The 22,956-nt window shown below is 41.5% G+C and overlaps 1 protein-coding gene across 3 annotated transcripts in view; it reads right to left on the bottom strand.

Annotated features, from left to right (window-relative positions):
- Positions 1–22,956, bottom strand: part of ARHGAP5 (Rho GTPase activating protein 5) — an 82,123-nt gene that overhangs the window by 44,678 nt on the left and 14,489 nt on the right. For 2 of the 3 annotated variants that reach the window (XM_077819013.1, XM_077819015.1), the window contains exon 4: positions 11,520–11,667. In XM_077819013.1, coding sequence (XP_077675139.1) covers positions 11,520–11,667 — 148 coding nt within the window. The remainder of the gene's footprint in view (positions 1–11,519; positions 11,668–22,956) is intronic. The other variant, XM_077819014.1, reaches the window with a different exon arrangement.

Here is a 22,956-nt window from a genome sequence, read left to right as displayed (position 1 = left end):
GCTATCAAACCCAATAATTGTATAACACCTGCTGAATCAGACAAATCTTTTCCTTCCTCAACAATGAGAGAAATGATACAGCCTTGTGAGGGAGGGATAGCTCAGTGGTTTGAGCATTGGCCTGCTAAACCCAGGGTCGTGAGTTCAATCTTTGAAGGAGCTATTTAGGGATCTGGGAAAAAATTGGGGATTGGTCCTGCTTTGAGCAGGGGGTTGGACTAGATGACCTCCTGAGGTCCCTTCCAACCCTGATATTCCAGGATTAAAAGCACTGGACTGTAACTCAGAAAATTCTTGGTTAATTTTCCATGTCCACTGCAGATTTCCTGTGACCTTCAACATGTCAATCTCTCTACACCTAAAGACAGGTTTCAGAGTAGCAGCCGTGTTAGTCCGTATTCACAAAAAGAAAAGGAGTACTAGTGGCACCTAAGAGACTAACCAATGTATTTGAGCATAAGCTTTCGTGAGCTACATCCGATGAAGTGAGCTGTAGCTCACGAAAGCTTATGCTCAAATACATTGGTTAGTCTCTAAGGTGCCACTAGTACTCCTTTTCTTTCTACACCTAAAAACTCCCAATCTGTAAAATGGGTTAATCATACTTTTCTCCCACTCTTTGTCTTGTCTATATAAACAGTTAAGTTTCTTGGTCCAGAGATTACATCTAGTGTAACCCAATCCCAGTTAGGGCTGCTAGGCACTGCTGTAATACAAAGAATATATAATAGTGTCATGATCCACACAGGAAGACTGGTGTATCCTGATACATCTGGGGCAGGAAGTCTTTCAGTTGGGGTGTGGCAAGCAGGACTCTTAAGCAATGCCCAAGGTACAATGAAGCAAAATCACTTGCTTTCTGGCACATTTGGAGCAGTACATTGGAAATTCTGGATCAGCCTCAAACACATTTAAAATAAAGATTTTAACTAAATACACAAAGGAGTATAATCCAAATAGTACTTGTTTTGTTAATATGCTTTTCCTAAATTTTTCAATGTTCCACCTACTTTTGTATTGACAATATAAAACTGCATTGCAGAATTTATGTGGGGGAAAATCTAACCAATTCTTGTAATTCTGTATTAGGAATGAAGTCCCATGCAGAGATTCAGAACAGAGCACCCTGCCTGCTCAGAAACACAGACTGCCAGGAATATATTACCTCAACTTGCCATTTTCTGCACTGACTCCCCAGTGACACACAGACTAGTTCAAGACTATTGTCAAGATTTTCAGAGTCCTAGGTGACAGAATGCTTCTCTGTCCATGACAACCTCCCATGACAGCGACACTGGTACAATGAAACTGTTGATCTATATGGCAAACTTATGACTGCAAGAACAGAACTTTCATGGGAGCCAAATCAAGACAATGGAACTCACTGCCAGATGAAATAAGAATAACCAGCATTAGCAGAATTCAGAGCTAAGTGCAAAACTCACTTAATCCAAGCTTTCCTGCAATAATACCTTCAACTTTTAGCAACTACAAATGTTACAAAAATTTATTCATTTTTATGTAAAAGCTTCCTTTTAGTAGGAAGGTCTTCTAAACCTTGCAGTCAATCTTCAGCCTATGTGCTGATCTGAGGAGAGAATCAGACCTGTCAGCCACTGGCAGTAAAGAAGTGGTCCTTGTCCTGGATAGACCAATGGTTTGAAAACTTTCACATCTAAGAATACTGTAATTATAACTAGAAGTCAACGTGAACATTTGTAACAGTGAACTCTAACACAGAAACTATGAATTTGCAGTTCTCTAATGAAGATCTTAAGAATTTTCTCCTCCACTTTAACAGCTACCAGTTTGTAGAATAACAATGTTTTAGTCCAGGATAAACTAGATCTGATGAGATTCTCAGATAAACACATAAGTTTTCCTATACAAAGGAAGGTTAATAAGTAGAGCATAATTTTAGCACACTGTGTAGTCAGAGTGGGAGATAAAAATGTTAAGAACTGTACATACAATTTACATATCTGTTTCCACCTTACAGAGATACTACAGTAGACTATACTTTTCTGCTAAATGCAGTTTCAGTTAAGCTAACATGCCCACTTTCCAGAAATTTGAGAGAGTGGGACGTCCTTGATTTTTCACCTATGTAGATAAAACTGCAGGATCCTAACATGTTAAGTCCCTTCCTTACCTCAGTAGAAGTGTGGCAATTATCCAAAAAGGGCCATATTTTTGGAATTTAATATACCCACCATATATATACCCACATCGTATAGGATTTGAAAGTTTATTTTCTGTATGTTTAGATAAGATCTGATGTGGAGCTGCCAAGTGGTGCCAGTAGAAGAGGTGAAACAATGGTACCCATAATAAGAAAGGGTCTTTTTTTTTTTGCACAGTTCCAGAAACATTGCAACATGACTACTGACTATAGTTATTACCGATTACATTAATCTCAACACCTTAATGTGGTATTTATTGGTCAAAGCTCCCAAATGACAGCATATTAAGAGATTTTAGTGGTTTTGAATGGTCAAGGGTTTCCCACCCTGTCCCTCCAAAAAGATTAAACTGTTTAGCATGTGTCAAAAATAGCAAATAACATTTTGCAACATATTAACATGAAATATTTGCACATTGCATATTCTTAATTGTTGAAATATTTCACAAGTGATTATAACAGTTTTCTATATTTGCAACTGAACACTGCTGACCAGATCAGCCTCAAACTAAAGGTTATGCATCAGGAGCATGCGTTCTCATAGCTCACACAGCATAGCTGGCAGATATAAATGTATGTGAATTCCAAACGTAATGCTTCTCGATTTGTAAGCTTTTGTTCATAAATGCATCCTCTAGTCTTCTTAAGGCATGCCTACACTACGGCAGGGATCGACACAATGAGATCGATCCACAGGCAGTCGACGTAGCGGGCCTACTAAAACCCGCCAAATCGACTGCATATCACTCTCCAGTTGACCCCGTTCTCTACCCCTGACGAGAAGAGTAAGTTAAGTCGAGGGGAGATTTTCTCCTGATGACCCCCTGCGGTGTAGACTCTGAGGTAACTTGACCTAAGGTACGTCGACTCTACTTATGTTATTCATGTACCTGGAGTTGCGTAGCATACATTGACTTACTGCAGTAGTGCAGACATAGCCTTAGTACAAGATTTTAATTTGTAATAGCCTGTGCATGCACTACTAGATTTTGAAATATTCTAGAGACTAGCTCTTTAATTCTGTGTCACTTATGCACAGGTCAGTATTAGTGTTATGCATGACAATACACAGCTTCATAGTATGAATATGCAAAAGCTATTCATAATAGAGAAAGAAGTGGCCCAACAAGAAGTAGTGAAGACAACGTTCACAAACGTTCACGATGTGATGGAGAGACTGCCGAGACTCATCAAGCCCTCGGATCGCTACCCCTTCCTGCTTTTCCACGTGGGCACCAATGATACTGCCAAGAATGACCTTGAGCAGATCACTGCAGACTACGTAGCTCTGGAAAGAATAATAAAGGAGTTTGAGGCGCAAGTGATGTTCTTGTCCATCCTCCCAGTGGAAGGAAGAGGCCTGTGTAGAGACCGTCGAATCGTGAAAGTCAACGAATGGCTACACAAGTGGTGTCAGAGAGAAGGCTTTGGATTCTTTGACCATGGGATGGTGTTCCAAGAAGGAGGAGTGCTAGGCTCCACCTAACGAAGAGAGGGAGGAGCATCTTCGCAAGCAGGCTGACTAACCTAGTGAGGAGGGCTTTAAACTAGGCTCACCGGGAGAAGGAGACCAAAGCCCTGAGGTAAGTGGGGACATGGGAGGAAGCACGAGCAAGAGAGTGCGAGAGGGGAGGGCTCCTGCCTCATACTAAGAAAGTAGGACAAACAGCAAGTTATCTCAAGTGCCTATACACAAATGCAAGAAGCCTGGGAAACAAGCAGGGAGAACTGGAAGTCCTGGCACAGTCAAGGAATTATGATGTCATTGAAATAACAGAGACTTGGTGGGATAACTCACATGACTGGAGTACTGTCATGGATGGATATAAACTGTTCAGGAAGGACAGGCAGGGCAGAAAAGGTGGGGGAGTTGCACTGTATGTAAGGGAGCAGTATGACTGCTCAGAGCTCAAGTATGAAACTGCAGAAAAACCTGAGAGTTTCTGGATTAAGTTTAGAAGCGTGAGCAACAAGGGTGATGTCGTGGTGGGAGTCTGCTATACACCACCAGACCAGGGAGATGAGGTGGATGCGGCTTTCTTCCGGCAACTCACGGAAGTTACTAGATGGCAGGCCCTGGTTCTCATGGGAGACTTGAATCACCCTGATATCTGCTGGGAGAGCAATACAGAGGTGCACAGATAATCCAGGAAGCTTTTGGAAAGTGTAGGGGACAATTTCCTGGTGCAAGTGCTGGAGGAACCAACTAGGGCAGAGCTCTTCTTGACCTGCTGCTCACAAACCAGGAAGAATTAGTAGGGGAAGCAAAAGCGGATGGGAACCTGGGCGGCAGTGACCATGAGATGGTTGAGTTCAGGATCCTGACACAGAGAAAAAAGGGGAGCAGCAGAATACGGACCCTGGACTTCAGAAAAGCAGACTTTGACTCCCTCAGGGAACTGATGGGCAGGATTCCCTGGGAGAATAACATGAGGGGGAAAGGAGTCCAGGAGAGCTGGCTGTATTTTAAAGAATCCTTATTGAGGTTACAGGGACAAACCATCCCGATGTGTAGAAAGAATAGTAAATATGGCAGGCGACCCAGCTTGCCTTAACAGTGAAATCCTTGCTGATCTTAAACACAAAAAAGAAGCTTACAAGAAGTGGAAGATTGGACAAATGACCAGGGAAGCGTACAAAAATATTGCTCGGGGATGCAGGAGTGAAATCAAGAAGGCCAAATCACACCTGGAGTTTCAGCAAGCAAGAGATGTTAAGAGTAACAAGAAGGGTTTCTTCAGGTATGTTAGCAACAAGAAGAGAGTCAAGGAAAGTGTGGGCCCCTCACTGAATGAGGGAGGCAACCTAGTGACAGAGGATGTGGAAAAAGCTAATGTACTCAATGCTTTTTTTGCCTCTGTCTTCACAAACAAGGTCAGCTCCCAGACTACTGCACTGGGCAGCACAGCATGGGGAGGAGGTGACCAGCCCTCTGTGGAGAAAGAACTGGTTCAAGACTATTTAGAAAAGCTGGACAAGCACAAGTCCATGGGGCCGGATGTGCTGCATCCGAGAGTGCTAAAGGAGTTGGCGGATGTGATTGCAGAGCCATTGGCCATTATCTTTGAAAACTCATGGTGATCGGGGGAGGTCCCGGACAATTGGAAAAAGGCTAATGTAGTGCCCATCTTTTAAAAAGGGAAGGAGGAGGATCCTGGGAACTACAGGCCAGTCAGCCTCACCTCAGTCCCTGGAAAAATCATGGAGCAGGTCCTCAAGGAATCAATTCTGAAGCACTTAGAGGAGAGGAAAGTGATCAGGAACAGTCAGAATGGATTCACCAAGGGCAAGTCATGCCTGACTAAACTAATTGCCTTCTATGACGACATAACTGGCTCTGTGGATGAGGGGAAAGCACTGGACATGTTCTTCCGCGACTTTAGCAAAGCTTTTGACACCGTCTCCCACAGTATTCTTGCCAGCAAGTTAAAGAAGTATGGGCTGGATGAATGGACTATAAGGTGGACAGAAAGCTGGCTAGATTGTCGGGCTCAACGGGTAGTGATCAATGGCTCCATGTCTAATTGGCAGCTGGTGTCAAGTGGAGTGCCCCAAGGGTCGGTCCTGGGGCCGGTTTTGTTCAGTATTTTCATTAATGATCTGGAGGATGGTGTGGATTGCACCCTCAGCAAGTTTGCAGATGACACTAAGCTGGGAGGAGAGGTAGATACGCTGGAGGGGAGGGATAGGATACAGAGGGACCTAGACAAATTAGAGGATTGGGCCAAAAGAAATCTGTTGAAGTTCAGCAAGGACAAGTGCAGAACCCTGCACTTAGGACGGAAGAATCCCATGCACCGCTACAGACTAAGGACCGAATGGCTAGGCAGCGGTTCGGCAGAAAAGGACCTAGGGGTTACAGTGGACGAGAAGCTGGATATGAGTCAACAGTGTGCCATTGTTGCCAAAAAGGCCAATGGCATTTTGGGATGTATATGTAGGGGCATTGCCAGCAGATTGGGGGAGATGATTGTTCCCCTCTATTCGACAGTGGTGAGGCCTCATCTGGAGGACTGTGTCCAGTTTTGGGCCCCACGCTACAAGAAGGATGTGGAAAAATTAGAAAGAGTCCAGCAGAGAGCAACAAAAATGATTAGGGGATTGGAACACATGACTTATGAGGAGAGGCTGAGGGAATTGGGATTGTTTAGTCTGCAGAAAAGAAAAAAGAGGAGGGATTTGATAGCTGCTTTCAACTACCTGAAATGGGGTTCCAAAGAGGATGGATCTAGACTGTTCTCAGTGGTAGCAGATGACAGAACGAGGAGTAATGGTCTCAAGTTGCAGTGGGGGAGGTTTAGTTGGATATTAGGGAAAACTTTTTCACTAGGAGGGTGGTGAAGCACTGGAATGCGTTACCTAGTGAGGTGGTAGAATCTTCTTCCTTAGAAGTTTTTAAGGTCAGGCTTGACAAAGCCCTGGCTGGGATGATTTAGTTGGGGATTGGTCCTGCTTTGAGCAGGGGGTTGGACTAGATGACCTCCTGAGGTCCCTTCCAACCCTGAAATTCTATGATTCTATGGTTCTCTGAACTGAAGAGGGATGCAAAGCATGTTACAGCTCTTACCAACCATGTTATTAACAATCTGACAAACCCACTGATCCTGAATCACATCTAGAAGTGAATATCAGCATATCTACCAGACTGCATGTAACATCAGATATACAAGAGTCTCTACTGACAACAGCAGGTGTTGGTGAAGAACAAATGGAGAGATTGGTGAGAAGTACACTTGATTCTGATGGGACATCTAGCTTCTTCAGCTCAGTCAAGAAAATCTGTCATCAAAACATCTGCTGACATGGCCAAGAAGACCAAATTTGAAGTCTAGCAAGGGAAGGAGAATCACATTTCTGGACTGATAGCTACTTGCTTCCACAGAGCCCTGTCCTTAGCAAGACAAAGATGTTTCAATGGGAACTGTTCTTAGGCACATAATCCTGTTGGGTGATTATGTCAAACGGAGCTAAATTAGGGCATCAACTAGGAGTTCAAGCTGAAAGAATCCATGAGCTAAAAACCCACAAGAAAATAATCCACAGTGTACATAAGCGATGCCATGGCCATCACACCAATGATGGCTGGAGACAAACTCCACACTTTCGATGAATTGGCTGCTGCGCATTTTATGCATGTCCTAAAAGGATTAATTCTGTAATCCAAGTCTTTGAAAGATATGACAATAGTATCTCTAAAAAATGCAGAAAGACAGCACAAGACAGGATATAGGGTTAAGCTGCAAGCAATATCAAGTGATTGGTGGATGCTCTGTGCCTCCATGGACACCCTTTGACATTCAACAAGCAGTCACCTGTAAAATTCCCCAGTTAATATAGGGTTCAAAATGCACCTGAGAGTGAAGGAGCACACCCAGTACAAAACCACTCCTTCCTGGTGGACACTTTCCCTGTTATTAAGTAGCAAAGTCCATCACCAGCAAAAGTGCTGAAGAAGCCCAAGACTTATACAGTACAGTAACTCCTCACTTAATGTTGTAGTTATGTTCCTGAAAAATGTGACTAAGTGAAACGATGTTAAGCGAATCCAATTTCCCCATAAGAAGGAATGTAAATGGGGGGATTAGGTTCCAGCGAAATTTTTTTTGGCCATACAATACAGTACTATAGTTGGGTGATGCCCCCGCCTTACCCCACACAGGCACAGCCCACTGGCACTGGAGACAATGCGGCAAGCAAGGAGGCTGAAGGTGCTGTAGGCTAGGAGAAGCACATTGCGCAGCAGCAGCTTCCCCGACTCTGCAAGCACCAGGGGCAGGGGGCCCAACCCTCAGCCCGCCCACTCTACCTCTTTCCCCAAGCCCCTACCCTTAACCCACCTCTTCTCCCCCGCACTTTCCCCCTTTACTCCACAGGCCGCATCCTCACTCCTCCCCCTCCCTCCTGCCTGCAGCAATCAGTTGGCTCGCGACGGTCAGGGGGCAGGAGGGTGGGGGAAGGAGCAAGGACTCAGCACGCAGCCTCCCCCCTTCCTCCCGCCCGTGGCAATCAGCTAGTCTGCAGCATTTGGGAGGCAAGGGAGGGAGGGGGAGCCTGCGCGCTGAGTCCTCGCTCCTCCCCCCTCCCTCCTGAATGCCACAAGCCAGCCGATTGCCATGGGCAGGAAAAGGGGGAGGCGTTGATCCGCAGGGTCTGCCGGAGGGCAGGAGGCACTATGGGGGTGCGGGGGGCGTAGGGGAGCGGATGGGGGGCTGTCAGCTGTGGACAAAGTAGGCAGCCAAACGATGTTCTAGTGAAGCATTGCACAACTTTAAATGGAACATGTTCTGTAATTGACCAGGGATGTAAGATTGAAACAACATTAAGTGAGAGGATGTTAAGTGGGGAGTTACTGTACTTAAGAGGAAGCAGACAGAAGGATGTTTCTGCATGCTGTATATGCCAATATGGGTTTTGGGCCTCTTGGTGTCAAAGGAACCGTAGTAATTAGGTCACATGACAGATGTTTTACTCCTTGCTGTTCATTCTTTTAAAAAATTGAACACAGATATATGGACTATAACAGTCACCACTATCAGCACAACTGACAAGCTTCAATTCATATCTGTGCATGCAATTTGTGATGCACTCACTCCTGACTTCTGCAACATACTTCCTGCTGTACACGCATTAACAGGATGTGACTGTCATCCTTATTTGGTATGGGGGGTGGGGGGGGAGAATCTGTGTTTAATGCTGTTAAAACAAATGTAGCTTACCACTTCAGAGTCCTGCCAAGTAGGGAAAGACTGACAGACAAGCTGCAATTTCTGCAGCAAGGAAGTTGGTAGGAGTGCTGTATGACCAGAGCGAAAAAGAAAAGGAGACCCACAGAGATCTGAATTGCTCGTGCCTCAATCTAGCCATCAAAAAGGACAAATCACTGGCCAAACTCCCACTACATGAGGACAGTTTTGAAAAGCATGTCAAAAGAGCACCATGGCAAACAAAGATTTGGATGTCTCTGTGCACCGGAGCCCCCTCCCACACTCCGAGCCCCTCAGCCCCAGCCCAGAGCCTGCGCCTACTCCCAAACCCAACCCCCTATCCCAGCCCAGATCTAGAACGAAGATCTGCTCCAGGGTCTGTAAGAGGAATGACAAAAGGAAGGACTATTGCCTGAGTGGGGAAAGGATAGATATTTCCCCCCCCCCTTTTTTTTTTTTTTTTTTTTTTTACTGGAAGGAAGTAGCTTTTGATCCAGGACATCCCCAAACACATTTCCTTTCAAAGCGGGTGGCAGTGAGACAGAACTAAGCCTGAAATTCTCTTTCTAGAACCCAATCCATAACATACTTCTGAAATTTAAGATGCTATCAGTAGAATAGATATGGCCAAATCAAATGCTGCTTCCTGTAGAATATCTGCAACCAACTGAATGCCCAATCCACATTAGCACTTTCTGAGTCTCTTTTGAGAGGCCACCACAAGCCAAGAGACTGACTAAAATATATGATCCCTTCCAAGGCAGAAAAGGGATTGGTTAATGAGGGCAGGTTACTGGCTGAGAACATAAAGATGGCAAGTCTTTTCCAGCTGATGCTCAAATAAATTTGTTAGTCTCTAAGGCGCCACAAGTCCTCCTTTTCTTTTTGCGGATACAGACTAACACGGCTGCTACTCTGAAACCTGTCATAAAAGGAAGAGTAACCCACTTCCCAAATCATTAGAGCTTTCCCTCCCACCCCTGCCCAAAGCAGAAGTCATATTTTCATCCCCTGTGTTTGATAACAATTATAGTTTGAATACTCCAGGTATTAGGATGTTATTTTTATCAATTTCTTTAAATTAACTTTTCTCAGAGAATTGAAAATGCTCTCACAAAATTAAACGTCCAATTTCTCATTTGACAGCTGAAAGACTTATCTAAATAAACTCTTGCATATTCATAAGATTGCATATTACCTATCGGTAGACCTTCTAAAAATTAATTTTTCCAAAATATCTGTTGATAAAAAAGTTATTTTAACTTAAAAAAAAGGAGTACTTGTGGCACCTTAGAGAGTAACAAATTAGGTGCCACAAGTACTCCTTTTCTTTTTGCAGATACAGACTAACACGACTGCTACTCTGAAACCTTATTTTAACTTAGAACATTTTATTCCCATTTTTAAGAGAACATTTTTGATTTGGGCAATGGATTCACCACCACCGAACATATTCATTTGCCATACTCTGGTAACATTTGCAAGCCAACATCAAGTAGACTACTGTTATACAGTGCCTTCTCTCTCTCTCTCTCTTTTTTGGGGTGGGGGTCAAACACCAGCTCTTGCCTTCAGGCATGGAAGCCATGAAAGAAAAGTGTTAGAGACAGACAATTCAGTTTCTTAATTCTCTGATGCCACAAAAGGTCAATGCCTGATCAATTCATCTAATGTATGTACATCATATCAATGCCATGTATAACAGATGGAACTTCTCCATGGTGATGACTATTAGTCATACCACCTGTAGTAGCTCTCTTAGAAACATTACAATAGCACATACTAAACAGCATTTCTATTACTGATAAAAATATCCAGTTTCATTTTACTAGCAATAGATATACTTTGTCACCCTACGATCAATGGGATGCTACGGGGGATAAAAATGCTGGCCAATATGAATCAGTAACATCTTAGTATGATACTTCCACCGGCCTAAAAAAAAAATACCAAACAGATTAAGTATGTGTGTTATGTTGTATTACAGAATGTGCATGCATATACTGTCTTCAAATATTTTTCACTATTAGAGAATTCTCAGAAGTGTTAAACTGGACTACACAATCAAATTATTTTTCTTTCAATGTACTGCATGAACAGTAGTTTCTACATGAAAAATGTTAAATATCATAAGAGAACTACTAAGAAGAGCATTATTTTGTCAATTTAAAAAGAAAATTTAAGTTGGTAGAAAGGATTTTATTGAACAAATTGCACTCATATTAAAATCAAGCAACTGTTTTCGCCACCTGAAAAATGTGGATTGAGTTTTTTTAATATATGATTATGCAAAATATATTAGCGACAATCATGGTGCCATTGTGTTAAAGTTCTAAATAATTCTACTGACATTAAAAATGAAGCTAGCCACTTATTTAAAGAGCTGCAGTGACTATATTTAAAAATTGTGTGTGTAAATACCCATAAAACCAGTCATTTTAAGCATATGATCTAAACATACTTGATATTCCTGAAGTGTATTTTTATCTTACAGTAAACAATCTTAAAATTGTACGAATATGTACTTGTATGTCAACGTCAAATTATAAAATCAATTTCACAACTAAAGGAAAGACACACATTCCTCGCTGAAAAGGGTAAAAATCTTTCTTCCAACAATACTTCTATCCTACCTGTATCTTCAATAAATTCCACACATTTTTCAACAAACAGTGGTATAGGCTTCTCAGGTGTAACCAGATCCTGTAGGGGCATCCCAAAGTAATTACTTTCCCAGTTTCTACGGGTTGGAGGATTGAATGCCTTAGTTTTCTTTTTCTGCTACAACAAAACATACCACAGTTACTCCAAAAATATTATTAAAGCAGTGTAATAAAACATTCACAATACAAACCCTCAATTAAGATCACATCTACAGTATGTGAGTTTTCCTTAACAGCAAAACTTAAGTAAAAAGATGTTTAAAATAGTGTGCTTTAAGTAGAAAGCATTCAATCATTTCCATTCTGTTAGGTCATATCTGCACCAGAAAGCAAACAGGATGATTTTAAAAAAAAAAGACAAGAACAAATATGAAGCCCCAGGAATCATAATATACTATTTGTCTAGAGTTGCAATGATGCTTTTTCTTCTGTATTTAAACTAATTAACATGTTAACATGAAACACCATTCAGAGTGAAATTGTAATGATGCCATCTTTCACAACAAAACTACAGAAGTCAGTTATGATTATGCATACACAAAAAAAGATGTAATAAAGATTCACACTGACAACAAAAGAGGAAAGAATATTTCTGCATCTTTTGAGAACCAAGTTGCTAGAACTCTTCAGTATGTTTTATACTAAGGATACTGCATTCTGCGCACTAGTTATTTTACAGACACACACACACGCAGAATTATCCCACAACAAATGTAAAATAAAAGTATAATGTAGCATCAGTTTGACATCTAGGACCCATTCATTGGTGCTTATTAAAAGTTTTGCCATTCGGCTTGTGATTTTGGCTAAAAAAAACCAGTTTGTACTGGATGAAAACTAAAGAGAAAATGGCTGAATTTCACGTCCAAGTCTTTTACTATTAGCATGTGCAGGAGCTTTCCACAATGAAATTATTGTTTCAGCTACTAAACTGATGAAAATAATCCTGATATCAAACATTTTATCTGTCAAAAATGTAGTACTACTGGACTGTTTGCAGCTACATATCCACTTTTTACATTTCACTTGTAAAATCAGCACCTAAATGTGGAAATTAAACTAGCAACCAGAAATAAATTTTACATTTCATGTACAAGTTACAGACATACAAAAATGTCAAACTAAACTAAGATCAGAGTCAAGTATGTGTCAACACAAAAATGCAATTATGAGTCAACACTTATAAAATAGCAAGAGTAGGGAGTTGGGGGCCATCTAAAAACCACAAAAGCTTTTGAATTTGTTAAGCAACTTTTCAGTAAAACATCATTTAAACTGCTAACCATAATTACAGTTCTGCTGATATGTCCACAAGATTATCACCTGAATTAATATTTAGAGTACAGCATATAATCCAAAATTTTATTTTAGGAAAAAATTCCATACCAACTCATCATCTTGCAAGACACAAGGACCTATTAGGATATATGAAGACAGAATTTTTTGGAAGTTATTTCTTCTGAAATTTCACACAATTTCTTCAATCTCGTGTTTACAGGAGGGTATTTTCCTTGGCGTGAAAGTAATTAAAAATGTATCTGTTTCCAGTCAAAGCAAACTGAAGTTGCACAGGATAAAACACTGCAGCATCCTCCCCAATAATGTGAAAAAAACCAGACTTCAATAGAAACGTCTACCTTCTAAACTGGGTTGCATATAACAGATTATTAAAAGTGACTGCTTCCCCCCAAAGCTGAGTATTTGTAAGGTATTTATTACCCCTTTGCCTACTACAATGCTGCTCCTTCTAAGGAGACTTAGACCAACGTACACAAGAATAACATCCTCCCTACCTCACATGAGTGTTGTGAGGGATAAAATTAATTAATGATGGAGAAGCACACACATACTACAGTGAGGATGGATACATGTGTTAAGTTCTTCTCTTGGTGTTTTCTTGAGGAGGCAAGGAGAAGGCCAGAAGCGGTGCTGGTGCATCTTCCCATTGGAGCAATTTGAGCAGGACAGGTAAGGCAACTGAGGCAAAGCCTTGCTTGCACATGAGCACTATATTCTGTGCACAGCCACACCAGAGGCCTGTTGGCAGTGGGATAGGGCAAGAGAACAAAAAGCTAAGAGGGATAAAAAGTGTTTTTCTCAGGGTCAGTTCTCACCCTCATCAACTCCTTGCTTCAGAGATCCCTCTAAGTATGTGCTTCACTCATAGTTCAGACATAAGGAACTTAGGATGTTTGGCTTTGAAAAGACTTGACAGTGTGGGTACTTCCTGACCTTGAAGCTCCTGCAGGAGAAAGACCATGCTGCACTCAAACGAAAGCTGACCCACTGCCAATAAGATTAAAAGCTGCAGACACAGCAGTGTGAACCAGGACACTGAAATTTCCTTGTTTTTGAGTACTTGACTTTGCAACTGTAATATTTTCTTAAGGTATTTTTAAAGGTAACGTCCTACTTTTTTTTTAAAAAGCCTACTGAAAACAAAAACCCCACAGGAATTACATGTGGAACCATGACTACCAGACAGCTCATTAGAAGAGTTGGAACCATGAGAGCCAGAGCACAGATCACCCAAACTACTTGAGTTAACTGAGTAACTGATAGCGGTTAGCCTCTGAGCAGAACAGAAACTATAAAGGGAAAAGACATTTTGCCAGTGCGTTTCACAGCTATTTGGAAGACAGCACAGGACTACTGAGACTCCGAGACCCTGGATTCAATTGAAAGTTCTGGAGGAGAACGTTTTCTAGGAGTTAAGACACACTTCTGCACTTCCCCTTCACAGATACTCCCTGCCCTTATCTGCCCCATTTCCCCTGTCAGACTCCTGCCCCACCCACTCCACCTTCCAAGCTCCTATCCACATGAACACTGCTCCTGTCCCTTCCCCGTTCCTATCCACATGCACATGCCTCCTGCCCTCTTACCACCTGTTTTTAGCCTGTTCCTGTCTATTCCAGCTTATCCCTGCCCTCCCTCTCTGCATTCATCAAGCAAGTTAAATTATTTCCTCCACTACTGCATGGTGCCTGGGTAAAATGGGTTTGTTCGGGGTGGGAGAGAGGGGTATTCAGTACACAGGAAAGTTTTCCTGCTCCCCGTTTTTGTGCTCAGAACTATACAGCCAGCCCTGGGTTGCCAGGACAAGCTATTGTAGGAAAAGTCCTCAGTTTTGCCAACCCCCAAAAGTTCTAAAAGCAGGAGTCAGACCCCAAAATAATCACGATTGGCCCAAAAAACAAGTATTTTTTAAATACACCAAAAAGTACAAGAAAATGTTTTCATTTTCCCCTGGTCATCCTAAATGGCAAAACAGTGTGGCCAACTCTCCCAATTCGTAAGGTAAGGTGATTTTGGCCCCTGCTGCAGGAACTCTCACAGGCTGCCTGATGATGTGGATCTGCCAACTTCTCTCCAAATCCCAAAATTTTAATGAATTCTGCGCTGTCCCCGGCATCATCTTGACCTGTCCCCCAGCCGATCAATGTATGCACCTCCCAGCCTTACATCTTCCTCTTGCTCATCAATGTACCTCTGCTCCTCCTGAGGTTCTTCACCCTTCCTCCTCGGGGGGAACCAGCTCTACCAATTTTTCCTCTCTCTCTCTCTCTCACACACACACACGATAAAGGGGAGGGGAGGTTGAAGGAGTAGAGAGGAGCAAATCCATTTGTCACGTATTCAAAAATATAAGGTTTTGGATTTTGGGTGACAAAAGTCCCCTGAAAAATACGTTTGCAGAAGACAAAAAACTGGTGGTGATATTAAAAGGTCCCCCCACCAAGTAGATTCATGGGTAGGAATACGACACACATATATTGCTTGTGACTTATAATACTGAAATATGAATATGAAATAGCTAAATGGTAAGATTAAGAGTTATATTTTAATAATTTATATTTATGAATAGTTAATGAACTTAGATAAGGTAACACTTAAGTCAGGGCCTTATTGGCATGAGCGTGGTTTTGCCAATTCTCCTCCTCTCATACAGATTTGCTTAAAATGATGTTATTATTGACATAATAAAGGTGTCATGTTGTGCTGGAAGTTGTGAGATAAAAATACACAAACCTGTAATAATGAGAACCCCCTTCTCATGGGAAAATCCAGGGGAAGGATGACACAAACATGACGACATGGAAATTAAACAGCAAAAGTTGTGTAAACTGAAGCGTGTGCATGCGTGTTACCTAAAACGCTTGCTTAATGTGCTTAAAATTGATTGAAGTTAAAAAATATGTAATGAGGAAATGTATAAAAGGACCGAAATAAACAAGGCCCAAATTGGAGAAACAGCAGACCAGAGACTGAAGGAACAGACTGAGTGATCAGAGGAGTTGACAACCATCATGGAGTATAGGAGAACTTCTAGGTCCCCCAGAATATGGTAATTTGGGACCCATAACAATTCTGTCTTATTGTTTATTGGCTGTCAGAAATATATGTTCAGACAGTATAAGTGACAAGTCTGTCTGAAATTGTATAAATAAAGGCAGAAATTAAGCAAGCCTAAATTGGATGGACTCAGTTTCCCACCTTAAATCCCAACAGGGTCCATTTAATCTTTAGTTTCAAAATGGGCAAAAATCTTCAGCCACATTTATAGAAACATTTAAAAATAATGCTATTAGGTTTCAATCATGATTGAAGAAGGGGAAATTTAAGTGAATTATAAACAATACATTTTAAGCAAGTATTTGAATGTAAATGTTTTCCTGAAACATATGCCCAAAAGAGAGATCTGCCCTTCTGCTTACTACAATTTTAACTTCATCATCATCATCACTTACAGTAGTTTTCCGTAGATTTATGTCACATGGAAGGATTGAGACATGCATGAATATCCTGCTGTAGCAGCCTGGTTTATAAATATCGTCATCCGCAACTCACTGGCAGCCGAAAAAAAACTTATTTTCAAGCTTTTTAGCCTTTGGGCAATTGTTATATATGCTTTCTATAAAAAGATTTAATTCTTGCAGATTCATAAAGGTTGAACTAATAGGGATATTCAAAATCCAACATCTATTGTGGTCCTGGAAGCACTATTAGGTGTTTTTCCATTTGCCACAATTTTAACTTCTGTGGACAAATAAGTCATTGCTTGTCCTTTAGCTCACTGTCTCCAAATTATCCTATTCAATGTTCCCACACATGCAGTTATTGTGGCTTGGAAAGTGTCAATATATAATCAGGCTAGACATGCATCATGTAACTTTTGGGTCATCTTCTCTTTCATTTCCAAGCAATTCACTGTATAGCTGTAGTTAAAAAGTTAAACTGTGCAGATTCTTTATTTTCATACTTTGCATCTCCACCAAATTCCTCCATATGCCCAGTGTATGCTCAGTCACAATACAGCTTCTCCAATTTCTTGATCAGGAAAAGCAAAAACCACTTTTCCCCATTCATAAAATAGCAATGTGCTCCTTTAGCAGTGTATTATATCCTAAACTGACCTTACTTCGGATCACCAATCTATTTGTACATGTCCTAGAGTTCAAAAGACCATAATTTTATAAAAACATGAGCGCTAACACATTTCTAAGTCTTTAACAGAAGATTCTCTCGATTTATGTATCACAATACAATTTTTCCCAAATATTAGGTGGTAAACTTTAGAGAAGGTTACCTAGGCTACTTTGATTATGACTTTTTAGCAATACTTGTAGAACAGGCGGACTGCTGCCACATGAACCATTGTGTATTTAGCCTATAAAGGTAAGAGGCTGTGGTACTAGTGTCAAGTCTAAGGGGAATACACTGAACACCTCGAGATGATTAATAGTACCTGGATCAAGAACCAGGTGAAGAAAAACAAACCATCTTCAACATCTTACTTCTGAAGTCAGTATTACAATTTACAAACAGAACCTAAAGACCTTGTCTGGAATTAATTTCCATTTCAGGCATGAGTGTAGCTGCAACAGCGCAAACCCTTAGTACAGATGAGGAAAACGTCAGTTCACACTTGTGAAGTTTACCTGAATTTGCAGCAGGTGTGCGCCACCACTGGAAATTGTGACTGTCTACAGAAAGAGTCTACATCAGTGCAGCTACACTAGTGGTTAAAAATGGGGCTAATTCCTGGTACAAAGAAATTCAAAGATCTAACAACTCCACATTGAAGCCCAGTCCCATTCTAGGTATAACTAAGGGTACATCTACACTGCAGCTAGAGATATAATTTTCAATTCAGATAGACTACATGTGCTAGCTTTGACTCATCTAGCATGCTAGAAAATACCTCTGTAGAAATGGCAGCGTAAGCAGCAGCATGGACTAGCCGCCTGAGTTCAATCCCATCTGAAACCTAGGTAAATACTCGGGCAGCTAGCCCACACCACTGCTGCCACCTCGCTACTATTTTTAGTGCACTAGCTCAATTAAACACTAGTGCATGTACATCTACCCGAGCTTGAAATTACACCTTGGGTCTAAGGGTTATGTCTAATTTCCAAGGTAATTCCTGGAACCTTTTGGATTCAAGCCTCTGAAGTCAAGTCATACATTGTCCCAGGAAAGGATGTGACAGGCCTGAGAGATCATGAATTAGTCAGACTGTAAGGAGAAAAGGATAATCTTCCATTGCTCTGAAGAGAAGGGAGCACAAATTACTGTCACCCCAAGCTCCCCTTTAGAACCAACAACATTCTGATCCAAAGTACTCCAAAAGGTAAGAGAGCAGACAGACTGTCAAGAATCACATCTGAGGGGCCCAGAATTCAGACAGTCAGGATTCCACACCCCTTCTGACTCCAAGACCCTTTCAAACCCAATGAATGCTACTGCCTGTACACTAAACTCTTATCACTGGCTCTTCATACTGGGCTCAAAGACAGTGCTCGGATTCTTCCCTTCTTTTTCTGATGGTCAGAGACAAAGGCATTAAGAATTCTCTCAGGCTTTGTCTACACTGGACTTTCATCAGTGAAACTTTTGTCGTTGAGGGGTGTGAAAAAACCACACAGCCCGAACAACAAAAATTTTACCAACAAAAAACACCGTCATGAACAGCGCTTTGTTGGCAGGAGAGCTCGCCTGCCGACAAAGCTATCACCGCTCACTGGTGGACTTTTTTTTTTTTTTTTGTCGGCAGGAGAGCTCTCTCCTACCAACAAAGAGCAGCTACACTGTGCACCTTTTAGGGTTCGGGGGAAAAGGCCACAGCGGGAGGGGAAGGGACGAGAAGTGACTTCTGCATAACTACTTAAACACAGCCTCCAGTCCAAGGCCAGAATCTTTGGATTTTGTGAACAGTTTCACTCTGAAGCAGCCCTGCATCCTGAGGGATTTAGGAGTCTCTGAAACAACAGGAATGAAAGAAACGGAAATAGTCCTATTAAGCTCAGCACTCTAGGTTCTCGGTGTTAATGGTAGCTCCAGCCAATGCTCCTGCTTAACTTAATCCACAAAGCCAATACACTGATTGCAGAATCCTTTAGCGAAAGAACGTCTAAGGAACTTTCAGCATTTGGAGTACTGTTTTCTCTTGGATACTTTGTCTGAATACAATATCTGAGATCACTTGAATCCAGAGTTCTATGCCGAGATGTTGCATTTGAGCAAATAAAAGGAGCCATGATAAACTTGCCCTAAACAAGGAAACATTTACATAATTTTACTTCTTCCTAAGTTAGAAACGTTAAATAGTACTGAGCACTTAAAGAGAAATGATGGTTCAGAGGCCTGCTCCCTCCAATAATAGGAAAGGAACACAGAACAGGAGCCACAGCCCCTTTCAGACACATGTGAAGGCTTGTATACCAGCCCCACATACTGATTTCCAGATGATTCTGTGACTAAAAGGCACTCTTAAAAGTGGGGATCTGCAATGGCAATACTTGAAAGAAAAGCAACCAAAAACCTAGCAACTCAAATAAAAAAATAATAATAAAAAAAAGTGTTTTAATCTATAATCATTAGCCATGTACAAATCTGGACTCATTAACCATTTACACAGTTCCATGACATGCTGACCAAGACTATCTTAATCAAAGACATCAGCGATTTACAAAGACTCTTCTATTATGACAAACATACACAGTACCAAGGAAAGGCCAGAAAAGTGCTTCCTTTAATTAAAACAAGCTGTTCTGCTCTCATCCTAAGCAAAAAGCATCCACTCCTAGCACAAATTAAATATAAAAGCCCCTCAACCTGATCAGCTTATTGGATTTTTATTTTCTCAACAAAACTCAGATATATGCCTAGTTTCAACTATTAGAGAAAATCAAAATACTTACATTATAAACCAATAACCCTAACTTTAAAGCAATAACATGGCAGCAGGGGTAGTTATAGATGTAGCTTTTTGCATTCAAATGTTTTCTGATTTTATATATATTTTATATTTCTTTATATACATAAACATATATAAAGAAATATAAAAATATCTTATTGGCAAATAACTAGAGCAAGATTTTCTTTGCTAAAGACATTTCTAAATAGAGAAACAGAGCCACACAAATGCTGACGCAATATACTTTTATCCTCTCATCCAATTTGTATACTCTACAGAAAACTACTTTTATTTTTGGCACAGCACAAGAAAAAATTAGTTTGCATAAGTTTTGTTTATTGTGTGGGTATTTTGTTTTAAATACTTACTTCTACTTTCAATAGTATATCAAGCTTTTTATATTAGACAAAGAAAAGATGTGTATACATTGTCTTGGTTAGAGACTATGGAACGAAGAGTCAACTCTAAGTGTAAAAGTCTATACGGGAAAATTCTGCCTTCAGGTACATAATTACTTTGATTCATAGCAGACAGAAAATTAAAAACCTAAAGATTTTCCACAACCTTCTACGTGAAGAGTCCTCTGCAGTTCTATACAAGAGACCCAGATTAAATACCAAGTCTTTCACTCCCTTAGCCAGAAAAGAAAGGAGAGTGTGTTTCAACAACAACCATTTAAACTGAGTAGCCAGAAGTTTCTAAGAGCATTTTATCTGGAATTTCTCAGTAACTATAGAATGGTAGGTGTTCATGGCACCAACAGAGAAAGAGAGGACACCAGTCCATGCATGTTTGTTTCTTTAACATTCATTTTCTTTACATACTTATTGCAATCAAGCCAGGAGTTTCAATAAAGTTTTATGAATATATGGGCCATAAATCTATCTGAAACATACCAGTACATTCCGCAAAGTATTTCTTGCCTAATGATAACAAAAATAATGAATTTTGTACCATATGTCATAGATGAAATAGTCACTAGCTGGGAAAGGTAGCCAACTGTCTTGTACCACCACCTACAGCGGAACAATTGAAACTGATTAACAAATTTAAGAAGCCTGTATATACACCCTTCTAACCATGAATCTAAAACAGCAGTCCTTTCACGGTTGAAGGGGGAAAAGTTAAAAAGCCTCAAAACAAAAGTCAGTAACAGTTTTATATTGTTGGTACTAGGAGAAACTGGATGTTTGTCATATGTGCAACATATCTCTTCTATTCAGTGAGGAATAGATGTAGTATAAGAGTCTCATTCTGCAATTAAAAAATTCACGAAGTGCCAAAAGACTACATCTTTCTCCTGAGGACATTCTGCACCAAAAATTTAAAAATTCTGTGCACAATTTTAAAATTCTGCAAATTTTGTCAAAAAATGTGGATGCGCCAGCATGGCATTGGGGAGCACAGGCCATTGGCTGCACGGAGGTGGGAGATCACTGTGCAGCTCCCCCCGCCCCCCAGGGACACGGACTCAACAGTGAGGCTGCACCCAACCCACACAGCGCAAGGACTGGGCCTGCCCCAGAAACATCCCAGGACCCTGTCCCTTCATGCCAGGTGAACCAGCTGTGGGCAGGCAGGCTCAGCAAGGCAGGATCCAAGTGTGGAGGAGCCTAGTGTGGGGGGATCCAGGTGTGGGCTGAGAGGGTTCTGTGTGGGGCTATCTGGGTGCAAACAACTCAGTGGGAGACCCAGGTGCGGGGGGACATCTAACTGCACAGGTGCTTGTTGGGGGGCGTTCTGGGTGCAATTGTAATGGGACTCTGCAGGGGGGGGGCCTAGGTGAAGGTGACTGGGGATCAGCAGGGGGTCAGCGTGAGGGCAATAGAGCTCAGCACAGGGGCCTGGGTGTGGGGGACCTAGATGCTGGGAGGAGTGGAGCTCAGTGGGGTGGGGATCCAGGTGCATCTGGTTGGGGCTTGTTGGGGTGGAGATCCAGGTGCAAGTGGCTCATTGTGGTGGTCCAGGTGCAGGGGGAATGGGGCTCATCAGGGGGGTTCGGGAGATAAGGGACCTGTACAGGGATCCCTCCTCCTGCAGCTGAGGAGCCATGGGTGCAAGGAGTGGGGGAAGGAGGGATGCGGCAAAGGGAAGGGAGTTTGCAAAGATTCCTGCAGCTGGGGGAAGAAATCTGGAGGAGGCTGGGAGGTTGACCCAGCCCCAGATGCTGTGCGGGGAAGGGGAAGTTCTGTCCTCCACACCCTAGCCAGGACTAGCAGCTGAGCCCAGCGCAGGGTAGGAACCACCAGCTGGATCTTCCCCAGTCCCACCTCCTGCCTCATAGTGATTTACCTCTCTGCCGGCTGCCCTGGGCACCCAAAACATACAGCTGGGGAGGGTCGCATGACTGCTCTTGTGGCTTCCCTTGGACATTCTGATGGGGAAACAATTTTTCTGCAGGGAAGCAAAGAAATCTACAGGGGACAAATTCTGCGCATGCACACTGTTGCAGAATTCCCACAGGAATAACGACATCTAAAAAGTGTAGGAAAACAAAGGACTGCACCCTTCCAAACTGAACTTCCACTCTTCCAGAGAATCCTCCAACACTTAGTATGATCTTGCTGGAGCTATATATGCCAGCTTCAGAACAATTTTGTGCCAGTAACGCAGTACAGCAAAGGACATTTTCAACTCTACACAGCAAGACTGTTTGCACCCAAAGTAATAGGCACCCCTCAATTAGGTTTATTACAAAATTATTTAAAAGTTACTGAACTTAGTTAAAAAGCATAACTTCAAAGTGAGTATTTTTGTAACTACACAACTCTGTTGAAGATATTTCATGAATATGAAGGCTTTGTTTGTGCTAGTTTGGGAATCTCAAGAAATTGGCAAGTGACTTCATACTGAATCATGTATTTCAGAAAGTAGTCCATTTATAAAATGCGGATTTTAATTTTACATGAAAAAAATTTGTAAATGCTATTCAAGAACAGCAAATATAACCTTAAATTAATGGGAAATTCTGCGATTCTACAAAAGGCAACATCCATAAGATCTACCAATTATTTATATAGTGACCAAAATGACAACTAATTGACCAAATGTGTTTCTGATATCATACTAAGTGAAAACCAGGAGTACAATGACCAAAGCATTTCTGTGAGACTAAAGTGTGGCACAACTACCTTAGACACCCTAAGTTAAAAAAGTAGAGGTCATACAAGTACCACAAAGTTTTCATTCTGTTTATATAATTAGATA

Source organism: Eretmochelys imbricata, chromosome 6 (genome assembly GCF_965152235.1).
Source record: "Eretmochelys imbricata isolate rEreImb1 chromosome 6, rEreImb1.hap1, whole genome shotgun sequence".
Lineage (NCBI taxonomy): Eukaryota > Metazoa > Chordata > Testudines > Cheloniidae > Eretmochelys > Eretmochelys imbricata.
This window is presented reverse-complemented; position numbering and strand designations above follow the sequence as displayed.